Source organism: Canis lupus, chromosome 10 (genome assembly GCF_003254725.2).
Source record: "Canis lupus dingo isolate Sandy chromosome 10, ASM325472v2, whole genome shotgun sequence".
Lineage (NCBI taxonomy): Eukaryota > Metazoa > Chordata > Mammalia > Carnivora > Canidae > Canis > Canis lupus.
Genome location: NC_064252.1, coordinates 68796225 through 68815405, shown reverse-complemented (window position 1 = coordinate 68815405; position 19181 = coordinate 68796225). Strand labels below are relative to the sequence as shown.

The window sequence follows — 19181 nt, the reverse complement described above, 5'->3', positions numbered from 1 at the left end:
GTAAAAAATCCATAGAAATAGGAAGTAGAATAGAGGTTACCATGGGCTGGGGGCAGTTTCAGTTTGGGATAATGAAAAAGTTCTGGAGATGGGTAGTAGTATGATGGGTGCACAAGGTGAAGCCATTGAATTGTATGCTTAAAAATGGTTAAAATGATAAATTTTATAGTTTGTACATTTTACTCCAATAAAAAAAATTTCAAGGGAGGTTGCAAACAATATGTTGAATACAAACAAAATAATTAAATATTGGTGAATTACAGTACAAGAGTGAAACATTCTCAAAGAAAAATGATAAAGACTAAAGCATAAGAATAAGAGCTTAGAACATAAAAAAGAGTTTGGAATAGATTTAAGAATCCAAAGGACAAAAGAAAAGTAATAATAAAAGAAATAAGAGTAAAATATTTCTTAGGGTGAAGCTATTTGTTATCAGATGGAAAGGCTCAAATGCTATATAAAGTATTATACAAAACCATGAAAGAATCCACACCTAGATATATTCTTTTCACTTATTTTTTTTAATTCAAGGTATAAGGAAATATTTTTTACAGGTATCCAGAAGGAGAGAACAGGCTACTCACAAAGGAGAAATGTACTAAATTGTCATTTTTCTGTATGCAATAAAGAATAAAAGATATGCAAATTGGCATTGTGTCATTGCCAGTAAATTTAAGGGAAAAGACAGGGTATAAGAACTTTAATTCAATTAAAATATTTGCCTGAAGATGAGTAACAACAATTTTCAAATAAGTTTGGCCTTACAAATTTTAATACTCACATACCTTTCAGGAAAATTTTACCTGGAAAACAACTTGGCCAACTAAGAAATTAAAAAATAAATAAAATAAAAATTTCAAGTACTGGAAAGGAAATATGTATGTGTATGTATGTATGTGTGTGTATTTATGAGACATAATGCAAATAATTTTTAAGAAATTCATCAAGGAGAATAAATGACATTACTTAATTCTTGCCATTATAAAAACAAGCAAAGTTCATTGGAAACTTTTGCTAGAATAAAAATGAAATTATACTTTTTCAAATTATATTTTTCAAATCATTGGTGGAAAATTAAAATATCAAAGAAGGGTAAAAGATAAATGGGTAGACACAGATATAGCAGGAAAATATTTTTAGAAATTTAAGTTTATAATTTTTTTGACAAAGATCTTAAAAAGCATGAAAGGAAACAGAAAGGTTATTTTATATTCATTAGAAATATAGTCCATAATGAAAACCCATGGGACTACACAATATGGCATAAATTATAAAGCAGTGTGTTAGAGATTCATTATAAAACAGTTACGGTGGCAAGTTTAAAATATACCTCACTGTCTTCACAGATCAAGTAAGAAAAAATATAAGATATTTGAGAAATTTAAACAATGTATTTCTTATACAAAACTCTTTACTCATCAAAGTGTACCTATTGTCTAATATACATGGATGAAAAATACAATTTAATCACATACTAGTCCACCAACAAAAATTAATAAATTTTAAAAATAGAAATTATATAAACCAATAATTTGGAAAATATAATAGAAAAACACTCATTGATAATGAAAGGAAAACTTAGAAATAACCAGGAAAAAACTTAATAAACACTGTATGAGACCAATTTGAAGAAAACAAAACCTTAATAAGAGACATAAGTGAAGGGATATATCCCTTAGATAAGAAAATATATACAAAAAAAAAAAAGAAAATATATACAGTAAAACTGCAATGCCATTTTGCTAAGGTGATTCTGTACTTTCCATACAATTCAGGTGACAATCCCAAGAGTATTGTGGTACTTTAAACAAATTATTTAAAATGATCATGGTAGGAAAAAAAACTACTAAAAACCAGGGGCAATTTTCACTTAAGATCAGAAGCAAAGAAGGACTGGTCTTCCAGATGCTAAGACTAATAAAAATAGTGCGGCCCTCGCTAGGAACAAAGAAATGCAGTCTATCAGAATAGAAAACACAGCAATGGATCCAAGTCTATGGAAGAGTCTAATTTTTCAGATTGGTAGTAAATGATTATTCACCAAATGATGTTAGAAAAACTTACTAATCACTTGGAGAAAAAGAATAGATCTTGGCTCTATACCTTATATCAGACTAATTTCCAGAAGTAATAATCTACATGTAAAAAAAAATGTATCAAAAATACTGTAAGTAAAAGTAGTCATAAAAAGGGCAATAACAGCCCAAACATAATTATAAATCCTGATGCTAAATTTCTGAATTAAATGCAGAAAATAGAGTTCAACTCTACATTAAAATAATAATGTATGATGACCAAATGTAACCAGAAATGCAAGAATGATCCAATATTAAAAAATCTTTTTAATGCATTTCACTGTGTTAGTAGGTCAAAGAAAAAAAATACGATCATCTTAATAGGTGCCAAAAATGCATTTGATTAAATTTAATATCTATTCCTGATTTCTTTTAAAGGATGAGTTGGACTTCCTTGACATGATCTCATTCCCAAATGATGAAACATCTGAAGTATTTAAAGTAAGATCAGGAAAAAGACTATCCAGGGAGTATTTAAGGAATCATATACAGTAGTTAACACTAAAATAATGTATCCTAATAGTACTTAAATTAACATTAGATTTTTTATTATGCTGATGAAGAAACCTGAAAAATGTGTTACAATTTGTCAACTGTTTTGCAAACTGATGAAGCTAAGAAATCTTGGAAGAGTGATATGATATAATGCAAAACACATGAGTTGGACCAAAACCAGAATCCAGAATCAGACTACTAATTCTGCCATTTTTGTTATTTGACCATAGCATTTGACCGTCAAATAGCAAAAGTTATCTAAACTCAGATTCTTAGTGCCCTTATCTGTATAATGGAAGAAACAGCAGGTAAGATGGAGTAAGTTTGCTACTGGCTATCACTCCTGGTGATTATTAGAAAAACTCTGGACAAAACAAACACATAAGGATTTTGAAAAGTAAGCAAAGCAGATGAATTGGGAAGGGTAGTAAAAATCTGGAGAGGTAACCCAGAAAAGGCTAGATTCTATACTTCTCCCCGTCTTTTCTTTCATGGCTTTGACCTGAGGATGAGTCTCAGTCACGTGGTACTGGCCTGGGAAATCACCACATCTTGGGGCCCTGGGAAAGGGGCCCCTGTAGTTCAAAGAATGTGGAGAGAATCCCCACTCTTACTTCTCTTTGATTACGCCTGCCTTTGCCCCACAAGTGACCTTGACAGAGAACTGCACAAGGCAACACAGTGGCCAAACCCCAAGCAAAACACCATTTTTCTTGCTAGAGGACTTGCAAAGGGTGGCACCAGTGGGAAACATGGTGTGTGGAGAAACCTGCAGGAGAGAGAGCTGGAGAAGGGGGTCCCAGTAACTGTGTGATTGAAGCTGTCTGTGTAAGTCCCGGCTTCATCTCTGAGCTGCACGTGTGTAGGACAGGCTCGAAGCAGCTTAGCAAAGATGTTGAAAACTGAACTGAAATAAAAACCACCATCCACAGAAGAGACAGAACTTGTGGTTTGAACCTCGTGCACACAGAGAAGAAAGGCTTCTATTCTCCAGAGGATTTGAAGGTGACTTAAGAGTCTGAACAAATGAATATTAAAAATTTCTAGAATATATTCTAAAATTACTCGACATACAAAGCACCTGGAAAACGTGACCCATTCTCATGAGAGAAGGCAATGAAGATGCCAATGCTGAGCTTACAGAATGGTCAGACAAAGCATTTAAAGCATATAAATATGCTTTATGTATTTATTTTATAGTATTTATAATTACATTTAATTATATTCTATGATATAGTTAATCCCATAATTTATTTCATATGTAATCTCATATATTTAATATTATATAAAATATATTTAATTATGTCATATCTTATAAACTTATATATATTATACATTTAAATATGTATATATGTATTTCATAACTATACTCCATGAGATGAAGGTAAATACACTTAAAATAAATGAAAATATAGATGATCTCAGCAGAGGAATAAAAATTTTAAAAAGAACAAAATAGATATTTTAGTCCTGAAAGTCACAGTATCTGCAAAAAAAATTCAGTGGATGAGTTCAATGGCAGGATGGGGATGGCGGAGGAAGGAGTCAGTGAACATGAAGATAGATCAATAGGAATGATCTAATCCAAAAAAAGGAAAGAGGAAAAATTGGAAAAGAATTGAACAGACCTTCAGGCACATGTGGAATCATATCAAAAGGTCTAATATCTTTGTCATTGGAATCCCAGAAGGAGAGGAGAAAATGACTGGTACAGAAAAAATAGTTTAAGAGAGGGCTGCCAATTCCTCAAATTTGGTAAAAGACAAATTTATAGATTCGAGAAACTCAGCAAAGCCAAAATAAGATAAACTCAAAGAAAACCATCCCTCGACAGATCCTAGCCAACCTGCTGAGAGCTAAAGATCTTGAAAGCAGGTAGTGAAAAATGGCATATTCCATATTAAACAATGAGACCCCGTAGGAAATTGAAGTTATAATGGTTATATGGGGACACGTGAGAAATGATATGTAAGGTTTTTAACAAATAAAAGACACAAACGGTAGGTATTCTTCTTCTCCTTCCTCTTTTTTAAAAGATTTTCTTTATTTATTCTTGAGAGAGGCAGAGACACAGAGGGAGAAGCAGGTTCCCTGCAGGGAGCCCAGTGCAGGACTCGATCCGGGACCCCAGGATCATGCCCTGCGCCGAAGGCAGATGCTCAACCACTGAGCCCCCCCAGGCGTCCCTGTAGATATTATTATTCTGATTGTAGTTTCTTTACTACATCTCAACACACCATATTTATTTTCTGTTCTATTTTTTCAAGCTTCCCGTGGTTTCCTTTATGTGGGTTTGATTCCAAAAGCTGGATGCAAATATCCCTTTGATAGTATTTCTTTTGGTTTACCCACAATCTTTTGGTCTTGTTGAAATGAGAGTTCCCTATGGATTCATGACCTGTTTTTGAATGTGTTTTTCAACTTAACGTGGTGTCCTCGCTTATTACATCTGTACAGTAATGCATCTTTTCCTATCTCCTAGGGATATTGGGACGATCAAATGAGATATGGGAAAAAAAAAACAAGAATTCTTGTGACCAACTAAAACACTGGGAGTCCTACCTTTCAGAAATAGTATCAACCTGGAAGCTGTCAAAGCCTAATTCTTTTAGCCAATCTCATGAGAAAGCGTTCAGCAGAGGGAAGGCTTGTCCACATTTCTCTCTAGGCTGATAAGGTTGGGGATGGGTCAGTAAACCACTCATGCTTTGCCGGCCGACCCAGAGGTTAGGCCAAGAGTCACCACGTGAAACCCATACAGCCTTTAGCAAGGCATTTTGGGCTGTCTGAAGCATACTTAGCCCTTACGTATTAAATGCTGCTTCCAGCAAAGTCCAGATTCTAACCTCGCTTCTCCCTGGTAGGGGAACTAGGAGGAGTGAAGTCAAGACATCCAACATCAGATTCAAAGTAGGATTCAGATGACTAATTTGAACAGCGTAACCAAAACGAGTCTGAAAGCCTAGGCCTTTGAACAGTGTTTATAACTCCGTGACCCCCTCTGCCCTCCCCACTTCCCAGAGGCCGGGAGCAGTAGCACACAAAATACCCACAAGGGATGTGAGACCTAGGTCTCGGGGCCAAACTCAAGCACGCGCCAGCGGAGTCTGCAGGAAGCAACACCAGGCAGCCTGGGCTGTAGGAGGATGTGAAGAATGGGAGAGAGGGTTTTGTCTGAACGGGAGGCACCTCTGCATGAAGGATGTCATGCAAAGACAGAGGGAGAGTAGGAGTCTCGCAGAGAGACCCTAAGCCAGAGACACTTTCTCAGAGCTTCTTAAAATCCTTGGCCAGTATTGAAGGAAACTCTCTTGAGTTTCTTGGGCTTTCTGACTCTCCGTGTAAAGTGGAAAGGCCCTGGAGCCTGCAGCCCCTGTGGGTTTGCACTCTACCCTTAGGAACACCATGCGGCCTCAGCGTCTCCTTCTGCTAGTAGGAAATAAGAAACCCCTATTTTTAAAATGAGGTTTCTGTGCATCTCAACAGCGTGCATGAATAACAGGCCCTGCTGAAGGAGAAGCAGAACTTGGAGACTTCTGCGTGGTACCGAGTACTCTTGTAGTTACACACGGACCACAGAAGACGTGGAGAAACACGGGGACGGGCTCAGCTCTGCTGTTTGGTGCAAAATCCAGAGCACCTTCCTCCTTGCTATTGGTCCTCTCTAGCAGAAGACTATAGAATAACGTCCCCCAGTCCTCCCTATGCTTGCTCTTCCTCCTTTCCTCTTCCCTACGCGTCCATCCACAAGACTGCCAACGTCCCATGTGTGTCCCGCACCCCGCCCCCGGTGTTTCTCTCATGTCATCAGAGCCCTTTAAAAAAAAGTGCACGAAGTGTCCTTAACTCAGGAAAACTGTTACCTCCACTCCCAATACACCATCCTAACTCTGAACAAATGGCATGTCTCTATTTCTGCTAGTTTTCACGGGTAAGTGGTAAAATCCAAAATAATACTTTTGTTAAGCTAGGTCTCAGTAATCCTTTTCATGTCAACAACATTTTTCCACACCTGATTCAAATTTCCTTTTATTCCATGGTCCTGTCCACGGAAGGACAGGCTGTCCTGTCCTGGCTCCTAAACACCATATTATCCCTCCCTTTCTATTCCCTGCCTCCGTATAATTATGTATGGTAATATTACAAGTTCCTACTTCTCTCACACCATGCTTATTGTATCTCTGAAACCTTACCCCACAAAATAAATCTAATGTAAATAAGAGAAAATATAATCCCCCAGGAATTGTTCTGGCTCACACTTTGCTCCAAGGTAGCACACTGAGTTGCCAATCAAAGTAAGATTTATACCTCAAGGTGATTGAGTCATTTGCGGAATTTCACAACATCAGGAAATCCTATCAGTCATCACGGAGTAAAGTAGCCGATGGGTCAATGGGCAATGTGCAAGGCTTAGGTGAGGAGAGAACCGCAAGATTTAGGACATCGGGGCCAGTCTTGGGGCCCAAATATCAGCACTACTCAAGGGAACGTGGGCCTGCTAATGACAGGGAAGGGGAGCGTCCTTACCGGTCTTCGGTCAGCTTCATGAGGGTAGTTCCTCGTGTAGAGAAGACAATAAAGGACATTCTTAGCTGTGGGCTGGAAAGGAAAAGAAATCCTATTAGGGCAGGTGGACTCTGGATGCCATTTCCCTCCAGTCGTCCTCCCGTCTCCCCTTCGGCGTCCCGGCTGCGGGAGATGGGGACCTCCAGGCCGAAAGGCCTCCGCAGCTGGTGCCCCGAGTCCTCAGCAGCAGCGACTGGAGGCTGTGGACAAGGGGGGGCCGCGCCGCCTTCGCCAGGGCAGAGCACGGGTGGGAGAGCGAAAATGCATCCCTGCCTGCGCTCCGCCTCAAGAGGTGTGTCCCTAGAAGCGGCCTGGTCTGCATGGCGCTTATAAAAGGGGGGCCCCGATAGATAAAATGTCCCCCTGACCCCTGAGTGGACCCCGACAGGGGAGCAGCTGAGCTGACGGCGGCCGGATGCCATTGGCCATTAAGATCATACTAGAAACTGCCTTTGCTCTGAAAGCGGCATCTCTTCTAGGCGGTCCACTTCTCCTTGCTTTCCCAGGGAGGTCATCCTGTAAGGAGAGAACGTGCTGCTGGGCCGCAGAACATCCACCCGCCCGGCGGTCACGCTTACAGTACTCGTGAACCCGGAGGCGGGTGTGGATGGAGCGCTCGGGAGCGCCGTCCACGAAAACCCCACACTGTGGAAGACAGAACCACCCTCAGCTGGGGACCAAACGTGCTCCTCTGTCTTCAAGACGGACTAGCAGAAATAACAAACACAACGCAAACATTTAAAAAAAAGAAAGAAAAGACGGACTATCAGAGTGTAGTGGGTTCGCCAGTAGACCGCTGTCCATCAGGGGCTCTTTGTGGGGCCAGCCGGTTCCTCTGTCACAACGTGAACCTGTGTCTTTGCCATCCCTGATCTGGCCCCCGTAGCTTAGAGTTCCCACTTCCTCCAATGTTTCTCAAACCTGCCCCCCTTTTCTATTTCTTAGCTTAGGACCTTGCCCTCAGCGATCAGACCGCTGCAACTGTTCCCTAGCTGGGGATCTTGCTGGCCATCTTCCTTCGCTCCAATTCATTCTTCCCACTGCTTCCAGAACTGTTTTCCCAAAATGTAAATCAGACCTGTCACTCACCTGCTATAAAATCTCCAACGGCTTCTACTGCCTCTAGGATCAAGTCTACACTCATTTCCTTATGTCTGATGCATCTTTGGAAATGCTTATCACGGCGCTTACTACTTGCCAAGAGCCCAAGCAGTAGGTGGTGAATTGAATGTTGGTCTCCTGAAACAGACCTGGGCTCTCTGGCCAGGACACCATTCTGTCCCTTACCACTCACTGCTGCTAATTAGCAAAACACCATGTCCTAAACGATAATAATGCCCATCGTAATTACCACAGTAATATAACAGTGGTCAACCTTATCAAGTGCTTACTACAGGCCAGGCACTGCTGTGAGTGATTGGCGTGTAGTAGCTCATGAAACTTGTAACAGCTTTATGAGGTCAGTACTATTATTATTTCTATCTTCCGTGAAAGGAAATTGAGACCCTGAAGGATCAAGTAATTTCCCCAAGGTCACAGAGTGAGAGAATAGTGGATCTGGGGCTTAAAACCAAGCTCTGATTCTGGAACTTGGGCTCTTAAGCACCATATTATCCTGCTTCTTTTGTATATAGTTCAGCTCTGGAAAATAATGAATCTGACATGTGGGACACGTAGGGCTCTAAGAGGCAATTGGTATATTCCGTATAGGAGTCTTGACAAGAGATCTAATTAGGGGGTTTTCAGCACATTGATGCGAGCGGAATTGTTCTAAGATAGTGTCAGCAGTGAGAAGGTAAGCCCCATCTAGAACCAACGCCAATATTTAAAGACCCAGCTCTGGTCAGCGGGTCTCCTCCAGAAGCCGGTGGAGAAGCGAATTTCAAGGAGCGAGAACTCTCCCTCAAGTGAAGCTCCTGTATCCAGCAGAGTAAGCACTGCGAGACACTCACTGTCTTTGTCCTCCTTAGGGCATCACTTAAGGGGCTTTGGTGAGAGCCAGCAGGTCGGGGGTGGGATGGAAGCCAGATGGCTTGACGGTCAAGGAATGAATGATAAAAGTAAGGCTATGGAGACCTTGAATCTTTAAAGATATTTGAGTAAGAAACCAGTAAGAAATAGTTATCTATAGTATCTACAGAGTATCTATATATAGAGTATATAGAGAGAGTATATACTATATATCTATAGTATCTCCCGACATAATCAGGAGATTCATCATTTACTATTTGGGGCTTTTTTTTTTTTAAGACATGGGGCAGGAGAGATTTGTTTATGTCTATCGATGTGGAAATAGAGCCAGAGGAAAGGTAGAGACAAAGTACAAGAGAGAAAGAGACCTGGAGGAGATTGGAGACAATGGGATAAAATGGACTAAAATGGAGGGGTCACCTTCAAAGGGAGGATATTTGAATCTCAGAGACACTGGGAAGGACACATATGCACCTTTTTAAGTAGGACTGGAACTTGAGGACTTCACTTTTCTGCTATTCCCAGGGTCCTTGGTGAAATAGGAGGTGAAATTCTTTGCCAAAAGTGATGGGTGAGAGGTGTGGGTTGGGGTCTTGAAGGAAACAGTGAAGAGTTAACATCATTGTTAGAAAATTGGGAGGGGGTCAGAATAAAGACAAATAAAAGAACTTGAAATTTCCAGGATCCCACTAAAATTGGAAATGGTAATATTTGTACTGGCATCAGCCACTGTTATTAAGTGAATAGCCCCCCTGCAGTGTCCCCTGCCTAGACTATTTTTTTAGACTATTTATTTAAATGACTAAATAAAAATAATCGATTCCTTTTCAAAATTTGTCCATTTACTCATAAATATTGATTGAGCACGTGCTACGTGTCAGATGCTACTACAGGCACCTGGGCTGCAGCGGGCAAAATACAGTTTTGCATGACAGTGACGTGATGTCTTGGTGCCACACTTTCAGGGGGTCCGGAGCCAAGAAGGGCCAGAGGAGACCACCAGAGGAAAGTGCCTCGTGGTCTGCTTTATGCCATGTCAACTTCTGTACTTCTCAGTTTCATCAGTAAAATGAAAGGATTAGGTTAAGCCCCCTCAACCCCTACTTCTCAGTGTCTTTAATACTCAGATAATGAGGCATCTGGAATTGCTGAATGAACTGGGAAAGAGAAGTGCTGAGTGGCCACTCTAAGCCAGGTGCGGGGTGCGGGGTGAGTTGGTTTGCACAAGCCTGGTCTTCTAAATTTTCTCGTGCAAACCAGGGTTCAACCAAGGCAAGTCAATTGCTACGGTTGCACAATGGAGCTTGGCTTCAAATCCACACCTGCCTAACCTCAAAGCCTTTCCCAGTAGACTCTTCACAAAGAACAGAAGGCCAGAGGAGCAAATAGAGACATAGCAGATACTGTCAAGTGTCCAGAGGCAGGTTTGTTCAGCAATCAAAAGGGCAGAATGGATATAATGGACGAGAGTATAGGAAAGGACACGCTGGCTTTTCTGGAAACTGGAATTATCTGACTATTGGACCATTTGCCTCCAAAGACAGCAGTTCTCACTAGAGCTATTCAAGTTGAGGGTAGCGAACACCTCTTAGGATAGCTTGGGAAGTTGGTGCTTTGAATTCTAAGCTTCTACAATTCTCTCAAATACTTTGCTTTTAATATGACCCGTGTATTTGCTTCTTACTTCCTTTCCCCCTCTCTCCTCTCAGCATCTGCTTTTCCCATTCATTTGGGTTTAGATGCTTCCTGCTTGCAGCTTCCAATATTTGGCATCACAGAGAGGTCACCTCCTAACCCTTTCCCTCCAATCAGGCAGCCAGGAAAGAGACCAGGAACTGAATTCGTAGGGAATGCATTTGTCATTACATTGGTAATGGGGACAACCTGTCTTCTTCTTCTTCTTCTTCTTCTTCTTCTTCTTCTTCTTCTTCTTCTTCTTCTTCTTCTTCTTCTTCCTAACCTGTCTTCTTCTTCTTCTTCTTCTTCTTCTTCTTCTTCTTCTTCTTCTTCTTTTTCTTCTTCTTCTTCTTCTTCTTCTTCTTCTTCTTCTTCTTCTTCTTCTTCTTTTTTTTTTTTTGACAACCTCTCTTCTGAGATGAAGAACCTTATTCAAAGGAGTTTATGGTTAACTCACATGGGTTGGAAGACTCTACAGATGCCATGACACAGGAGTGGAGCTGCTTTAGGATTCACAATGATAGGACAATTTTACCAAAGGCCTTAATGACTAGCTTCAAGCACATCCACGGAGCTACAACAGCTGTGTCATCGCTTGGAGGCTGTACCCAAGGAGGGTGAAGTGACCTTCTTTCCTTTACTAGAGGGCATCTATAGCTACTGGAAAGTAGGAGCTCCAAGGCTCTGCAACCTTTATAGTGATGATGTTCAAAACTGCATTCTCCTCCCTTGGAAAGTGGTGTCAAGAATGCTCAGAGAATTCTATCTGATGGGACATACAGGTAGGCTGGCCAACATGGTAGTTCGCTCAGGACTGAGGAGAACTCTGAGAATGCGAGATTTTTCAGTGCTATAGCCATGAAAGTTCTGGGCAGACTGGGATGAGTTGGTCACCTCATACCCTATACTGTTTACACATGAGTCCAGTTAGAATAAGTCAACTGGCCTAGAGTGGCGCAGCACTGTGAAAGGAATGCTGATGAAACTTCTAGAAGACTACATAGTCCAATAAGAGAGACAGAGGTAAAATTTAGGTCTTATAAGCAAAAGGTATTCTACTATGTGGTAAAGACGAAAGCAAAGCCAAGTCTCTGGTCCAACATGCGAGTCTACGTTTGTGAAAAGGCATGCCCACAGCCCTTAGAAGAATAACACACTTAGGCCAGTTTGACTCCCGGCAGAGCACTAAACATTCTTTCTCACCTGATGAATTTATGAGCCAACTGTTCCACAAAGTAATAGATTTCATTCCAGTGGTGCAGCACACTTCCTGATCTAGGAAAACAAAAGCAGATGTTACTGAATCAGGTGTTCATTTTTCTTTACCTTGCATCATTTCTCTTTATGTTCTATTATTTTACACCCAATCTATCCATTAACCGGGGTTATTATCAGAAACTTCCATAACTTTGGAAATTATTTGAAAAAATGTTTAGACTCAATGTTAGAGTTCCTTAAAATTTTGGTAAAGAACTTCCCTTCACTCTACCTTCTGCTCCTTTCACCCGCGCTCCACACACTAATGCAATATATAAATAAATAAACAAACAAATAAATAAATAAGATCCCTGGGTCCACCCAGATCCACAGGTCAGTTTTGAATCTTTAAGAAACCATTATTTTTGTGCTATCTAAATTATTCAGTGATTAGAGAAGAAAAATAATTCCAATGTATTTAAATGAAATTAGCACAAACTAGATGCCGGAACACACAAAGATAAACAAATCCCCCTCCTCAAAAAGAATAGAGTTTCATTGGTAAATATAGATGCAAAAATCTCTAAATAAAATATTAGCAAAACAAATGCAGCAGGAATCCAAAAGAATGATAATTAACTAATCGGTGGAGTTTATTTCGTAATGTATCGATGGTTCAACATTTAACAAGAGCTAATGTAACTAGTCGCGCTGATAAGTAAAAGAAGAAAAACTATACAGCCTTTCATTATATTAAAAAAAGGAATCTTTTTCCTAAAAAGGAGGGAAGCGTTCTCTAGGACCTATGGAATTGTGGAATTTTAGATTTGGAAGGGAGCTTCTTTATTCCCAAGATTGACTTCTGTTTTTACTGATACCATTTACTGCAGCTTCGATTCAGCTTGTAAGCGTTTCCCCTAGAGCCCATACTCAAGCCGCCGCAGCGACGGCGCAGCAGGTTTTTCTATCTTATTCTTCTGTGTAGCTATGAGGCCCCTTTCTTTTTCCTTGAGAATCCGTGTCGGCTGAGCTCTGCGTTTCTGCTTATCATTCTAAGAGTCGTTGAGGTTAAGAGTTTGCACCATCTACTCTGAGATTTTGTACAGTTTCCACTGGTTTCAGATTACTTTTTAAAAATGCACTCATTTACCTCAATTTTAACTTCTAAGGAATTGTTGCTGTTTTTCTTTCTTTGTTTCAGATTATTTTATAGATATTTAGGAAGAATCTGTGCAATAGATCTCGTGCCTTCCTTTCCATGGTACAGTATCTCAAGAATTCTCACTCCGATGGAGTGTATTTCCATCTCTCTAAGAATTTACTTCTCTCTGCCCCACATCCAGAAATGATAGGTCTGTCTGATTCGAGCAAAAGTGACACAACATGTCACAGTCATACAGTGAAAGACTTCGTATCATAAGGCTATCTCACTTTCCCCAACTTAATCCAGAATTTCAATTCTAGGAAATATTCTGAAAGGATGTTTTATAAAGCTCAAACAGTGACTTTAAAAATGAAATGAAGATTAAAGGTCTAAAGGTAATCAAGGGAATTGTGAAAAAGAACAATAAAGCTGGAAAACTTGCCTTATCAGATATAATGACCCCGTATGCACAATACATAATATAATGGTGGCACCCATGAGATAGAAGAGAGAACCCAAACCTCGATCTACATGGGGTCTTGCTAGTTAGTGAAAAAGGGGATTCAAATGGAGGACAGAGAACTAATCCTTTTATAAATGATGCCGTGACGATGGATCTCTAATTGGAATAAACCAACTAGATCACTGTCTCATACCAAATGTAACCCAAGACGTACTAAAACGTAATGGAGACAGAACACGAAAGACTCCTAACTCTGGGAAATGAACTAGGGGTGGTGGAAGGAGAGGTGGGTGGGGGGTGGGGGTGACTGGGTGACGGGCACCGAGGTGGGCACTTGACCGGATGAGCATTGGGTGTTATTCCATATGTTGGCAAATTGAACACCAATAAAAAATAAATTTATAATTAAAAATAAATAAAACCTAATGGGAGGGGCACCCGGTGGCTCAGTGGTGGAGCATCTGCCTTTGGCTCAGGGCGTGATCCTGGGGTCCTGGGACTGAGTCCTGTATGGGGCTCCCTGGAGGGAGCCTGCTCCTCCCTCTGCCTGTCTCTGCCTCTCTCTCTCTGTGTCTCTCATGAATAAGTAAATTTTTAAAAAATCTTTAAAACTTAATGGAAAAAACAAAACTTTAAATCCACTGGGCAAATTATAGAAGGAGACTTTGATGTCCTCAGGTTAGTGAAGGGTTTCTCTAGCTAGGTACAGAAAGTAGGAATCATTTTTTATGAAAAGGATAATTTTGACTACATGAAGTATCTACAATTCTGAATGACAAAAGGATGCCGTAAACAGGTTCAAAGACAAGAAAAGAGTGAAAGAAGAGGTCTGCAACAAATAAAAAAAGGCAAAAACTTTGTGCCCAGGATATGTAAAGAATTGGCAAAAGTGAATATTAAAAGGCAAACAATAGAAAAATAGAAAAGGATCTGAACAAGCAATCCCCCAAAGGATAGTAAATCAGCATTTGAAAAACACTGAACTCTTCTAGTAATACAGAAATACATATTTAAACCATTGTTTGGGGGAAGAACAAGCAATTTCCTGTGGCAGCAGGAGAGAGCCCTGCAGAGTAAGGGGTGGGGAGATGGGCAGATGGGGACAGGGATCCGGGTGAGGAGGGAGGTAGAGACCTCTCCTTCTTAAAAAAATAAACCTTTCCCAATAAACCTTTTCCTTTCTGGCCTCTCCGCCTTTACACATATTCCAGCTGCTTGGGACACTCCAAGTCTACGCTCGTAAACTCCTACTCATTCCTCAAGACTCAAAGCAGTCTCTGCCTCTTGGCCTTGGCCAACAGAGATGGGGCTCATTGCCCCTGCCCCATGCTCTCAGGGCACCCCGTCCATCTCAGTCATTATCCTCTGATGTTGGGTTGCAATCACTTCTTTTTCATGCTTTTCTCTGAGGGATTTTAGGATATTTGCCTCTCCAGCATCAACCTGCTTGTTCGATGGAAGAAAGAAGAGCATGGAAAGAAGAAGCCTCTATTGCTCAAGGAAGCCTCTTGATCTTTTGCCAGCTGGACACCAGCTCTTCCGCCCTCGTTTGGATAAACACTCTGGGTTTGGTACTCAGACGGCTCCAGCCGATTCCTGTGACCCCGCATGAACCTGAGGAGCCTTCCCAGATGGGTCAATGACTCTAGAGCATAGCTCCTTGGTGAATGGGACTACCTAATCGCCAACAAGGAAACCTAGTGGCAGCTGGGAGTCTCCCAAGAGCTCACCAGAACTGCATATACTAGCCCTGGGCTTTTAACCTTTGGAAACCTTTGGAAATCCTCTTTCATTAGGCGCAGCGGTTTAGCGCCGCCTGCAGCCCAGGGCGTGATCCTGGAGACCCTGGATCGAGTCCCACGTCAGGCTCCCTGCATGGAGCCTGCTTCTCCCTCTGCCTGTGTCTCTGCCTCTCTCTCTCTCTGTCTCTATGAATAAATAAGTAAAATCTTAAAAAAAAAAAAAAAAAAGAAAAGAATCCTGGCCATGGGCAGCCCGGGTGGCTCAGCGGTTTAGCTCCGCCTTCGGCCCAGGGCCTGATCCTGGAGACCCGGGATCAAGTCCAACATCGGGCTCCCTGCAGGAAGCCTGCTTCTCCCTCTGCCTGTGTCTCTGCCTCTCTCTCTCTCTTTCATGAATAAATAAACTCTTAAAAAAAAAAAAAAAAAAAAAAAAGAAAGAATCCTGGCCATCCTCCTGGACAGGATTCAATTGAATACTAAAAATCTCAAAGACTGGTCTCGGCTGCTTTCCTCCAGCCATGGGGGTAGATGGTCTGGTCCTGGGGGTCCTGGTGAGGGTCCAATGCTAGGTAAGAGCCTCAGAAGACGCACCACATGGCCGATAAGCCATAGTCCAATCTAGAATTCTACAGCTCCTTTCCACTGAGATTTCCTTGAACACTGGTCATCTGTGCCCTCTTCCGAAATGCAGTGTCGTGTTTTACAGCACAAGTACTGTCTGAGGAGTAGGGTGAGGTGCTTAGTGATTAGAGAGGAATCCCCATACTTCATCCCAAGTTTGAGTTCCTTATTCGCAGAGAAGTCCTGCAGCATGGGAGTGGCCCTGGGAGCCGAGGGGGCCAAGTGGTGGTAAAACAGGGACTCGATCCAGAACGGAAGGGACTATTCTTGGCTATCTGCGTGAAGGGCAGAGGTCTCGAGTAAATCCTCAGGGTGCCATTTCTTCGTTCTCAAGGCCTTACTTAACAGCCACAAATCATTTTGCATTCCTTTACTTACCCAGAGCCACTCGATCATAATTCACACTATCACACTCTCATAAAACACTTCATTTTCACTATTCTTCTATCTGACTGACACGTAAAATGTATACAGTTTGGTGAAATTCCTGTGATCTGTGAATGCTGGGTACAGAGGAAGATCCAAGAAATATCCTCAAGTGTTAAGAAAAGTCCGCATCTATCTGGAAACCTTCTTGCTGATGGGCAGGCATTGTATTTTCTCAAGAAGAAAATGAGACCCCGAAGACAAAACTAGAGGTAAGGAGAGATTGACAGGCTTGCTTCTCCCTTCCCAACTCTGCTAATAATGGCCCTGAGACCGCTGAAGTTTGTGGTTTCATATTTACACATGATCATTCTTTACACAATTATATAGGATAGATACCCTTTAGGGGACACATTTGAGATGTACATAGTCTGTTCCCTTAAGCATTGAGGATGAATGTAGCTTCTAAGATTCTGGAATCCAAACTGGTTTTGTCTTCTCTGGATTACCAGGGGATCCCAAGGGGCCTAAACTACTAAAGGAGCTGCTGCGTCTCCTTACCCCACACATGCACACTCTGTCCCACCCCAAGATTAAATTGCACCCTGGGAAAGGAAAGAGCCCTATGTCGGGTGCTTATGGTTTTAGCATGGAGGTGAGCTCATTGGGGGTGGTGCTCACGCTTAACCAAATCTGCAGGAGCAAAAGGCTTACCTGCCTGGTGCCACAGTCCTGCTCCTCTGCCTCATTACCACCCACTGGCCATAGCTAGATTCCCTAATCCTTAATTCTAAATACGTCATCCATGGAGCCTTGGAAGCTCTTCACTGTGACCTCACTTAAACTTCTGTCCTTCTCCCACAGGGATAGATATGTTGGGTCTTTGACTCGATTTGGATGTTCTATTAAGACAAGCATGTCTCATCTGCACTTTGCCTTATAAACTGATTTTCTGGATTGGAATCTGCCCTAATAGCTACTCCTAGAACAATCGATCCAGGGTGATGTGTCCATGTTTGGACCGCTGGCTTCCTCTCAACCCTCAGGACCCAAGTAAATTCCCGGTCACAGCCAGGAAAAGTAGGGTGTTGGATGGGGAAGTGGAGAGGGCAGATTCAACTCCAGCTTCTCTCCACCCTACAACATGGAAAACATTTCATTTATCATGCCAACCTGTTTAAGAGTTAATGATCTTAAAATCCCAGCTATCAGGTCCTGATATTATCTTCAGGCAGTAATGGCTCACCCGGCCATTGTTACCAAAGTTCCAAGGTAGAAATAAAAACGCCTTCTTAGTCCAGATATATGTAGTACTTGGAAATGTCCCATTGGACTCTGTTCTGTTTTTTTTTTTTTTAAACTGCTTTTGAGACACAGTTGCTAGGCAAACAGTAGTCGGAGAGCTAAAATGCCCATGTTCCGGAAAATCAGCAGATGTGAAAGATCCCTGTTTTTGACTCAATTAAATCTTAGCTCAAATGCAATTCTAACCCCTGAAGATTTCCATGATCTACAGTGTGGAGGAATCAGGCCCCTTCTTGGGATTCTGTGCCTTGGTTCCACAAGTGCAAGCCTCAGTGAAATTTGAAATTTAAGTGGCCTCCAGAAATTCTGCTTGAACACAGTTCTGAAGAGTCCTGTGCTTGCAGGTCCATTCAACGGACCTGGGTCAACTGAAAATCAGAGTCAATGGGGATGCCTGGGTGGCTCAGTGGTTAAGCTCTGCTTTCATCTCAGGGCGTGATCCTGGAGTTCAGGGATCGAGTCCCTAAAGGGGAGCCTGCTTCTCCCTCCTCCCTCTGCCTGCGTCTCTGCCTCTCTCTGTGTGTCTCTAATGAATAAATAAATAAAATCTTAAAAAAAAAATCAGAGTCAATGTCTTCTCACACCACCTCTGACTTGGCCTTGAGAAGGGTTACCCAGATCATGGGATGGCAAAGCTACCAGTCCTCACTACTAGCTCCACAAGAAGGTAGCTGCTGGGGGCAGCTCCAAAATTTCTCACTTATTTTTGTTTTTCTACGACCTCTCCAGTGTTTGGAACATGCTCAGAAGTCAACACATTTTTGCGACATTGCACTCACTGTGAGCTCCCAGTGAGATTCCGCACAGAGCCTAGCACTGCCCTCAGATTACTGCTTAATTACTTCCAAAGGTCTAATATGCAAAGAGTAGGAGCAAAAGAAGAACTCCGAGTCTCATTCTGATTTGTTTTCTGAAATACATTCTTTTGTGCTTATGTGAGTTTCCAAACCTCCCTGTGGTTAAGCTCCTTAGAAAACACAGGCTCTTTCCATTAGCCACACACACAACCGGAGTCAGAAAGAATCAAGTGGGCCAAATTGAGTTTCGACTGTCCCCCCTTCCTTTGCACATGGGTTAGAATAAGACGAAAGGGAAAACAGAGCTTGCATTTGGAACCATCACCCACGAGTCTTTAAATCCTGGAAGAGAGAGCTGCTCTAGCGATGGAAATTATAAAACTGACAGTCCCACTTTTCCTTAGCCCCACCCAGCTGAAGTCACTGATGTCCTAAGTGACCCACCCAGGTCCCCCGCTCATCCTGGACGGGTGCGCAGCCTCAGGCGCCACTGAGTGGGACAAGCAATTAGTTCGTCCGTCAAAGGTCCGGCGTTCGTTGGCCTCCTCCCTCTGCTCCCCAGCTTCTTCGCTGGCCTTCCTCTCATTCCTCCTAACCTCACATTGGGCTCCAATTGGCCAGGGCCCTAAACCCAGCCCAGGCCTTAGCCCTTATCCTCCTATTACTAACGGGGATCAGGGCCAAGCCTCCCTCCTGCTTCAAAAGCTTAACCTGGACTCTTGCCTCTATTCCAACTTCTTGAGACACCAGTCCAGACCCAAA

At 42.0% G+C, this 19181-nt stretch overlaps 1 protein-coding gene across 2 annotated transcripts in view; it reads right to left on the bottom strand.

The window, feature by feature from the left end:
• ANTXR1 (ANTXR cell adhesion molecule 1) overlaps positions 1-19181 on the bottom strand; it is a 197838-nt gene that overhangs the window by 160603 nt on the left and 18054 nt on the right. For both annotated transcript variants that reach the window (XM_025470233.3, XM_049115925.1), the window contains exons 2-3: positions 11988-12059; positions 7098-7169 (exon numbers count right to left, since the gene is read on the bottom strand). In XM_025470233.3, coding sequence (XP_025326018.1) covers positions 7098-7169; positions 11988-12059 — 144 coding nt within the window. The remainder of the gene's footprint in view (positions 1-7097; positions 7170-11987; positions 12060-19181) is intronic.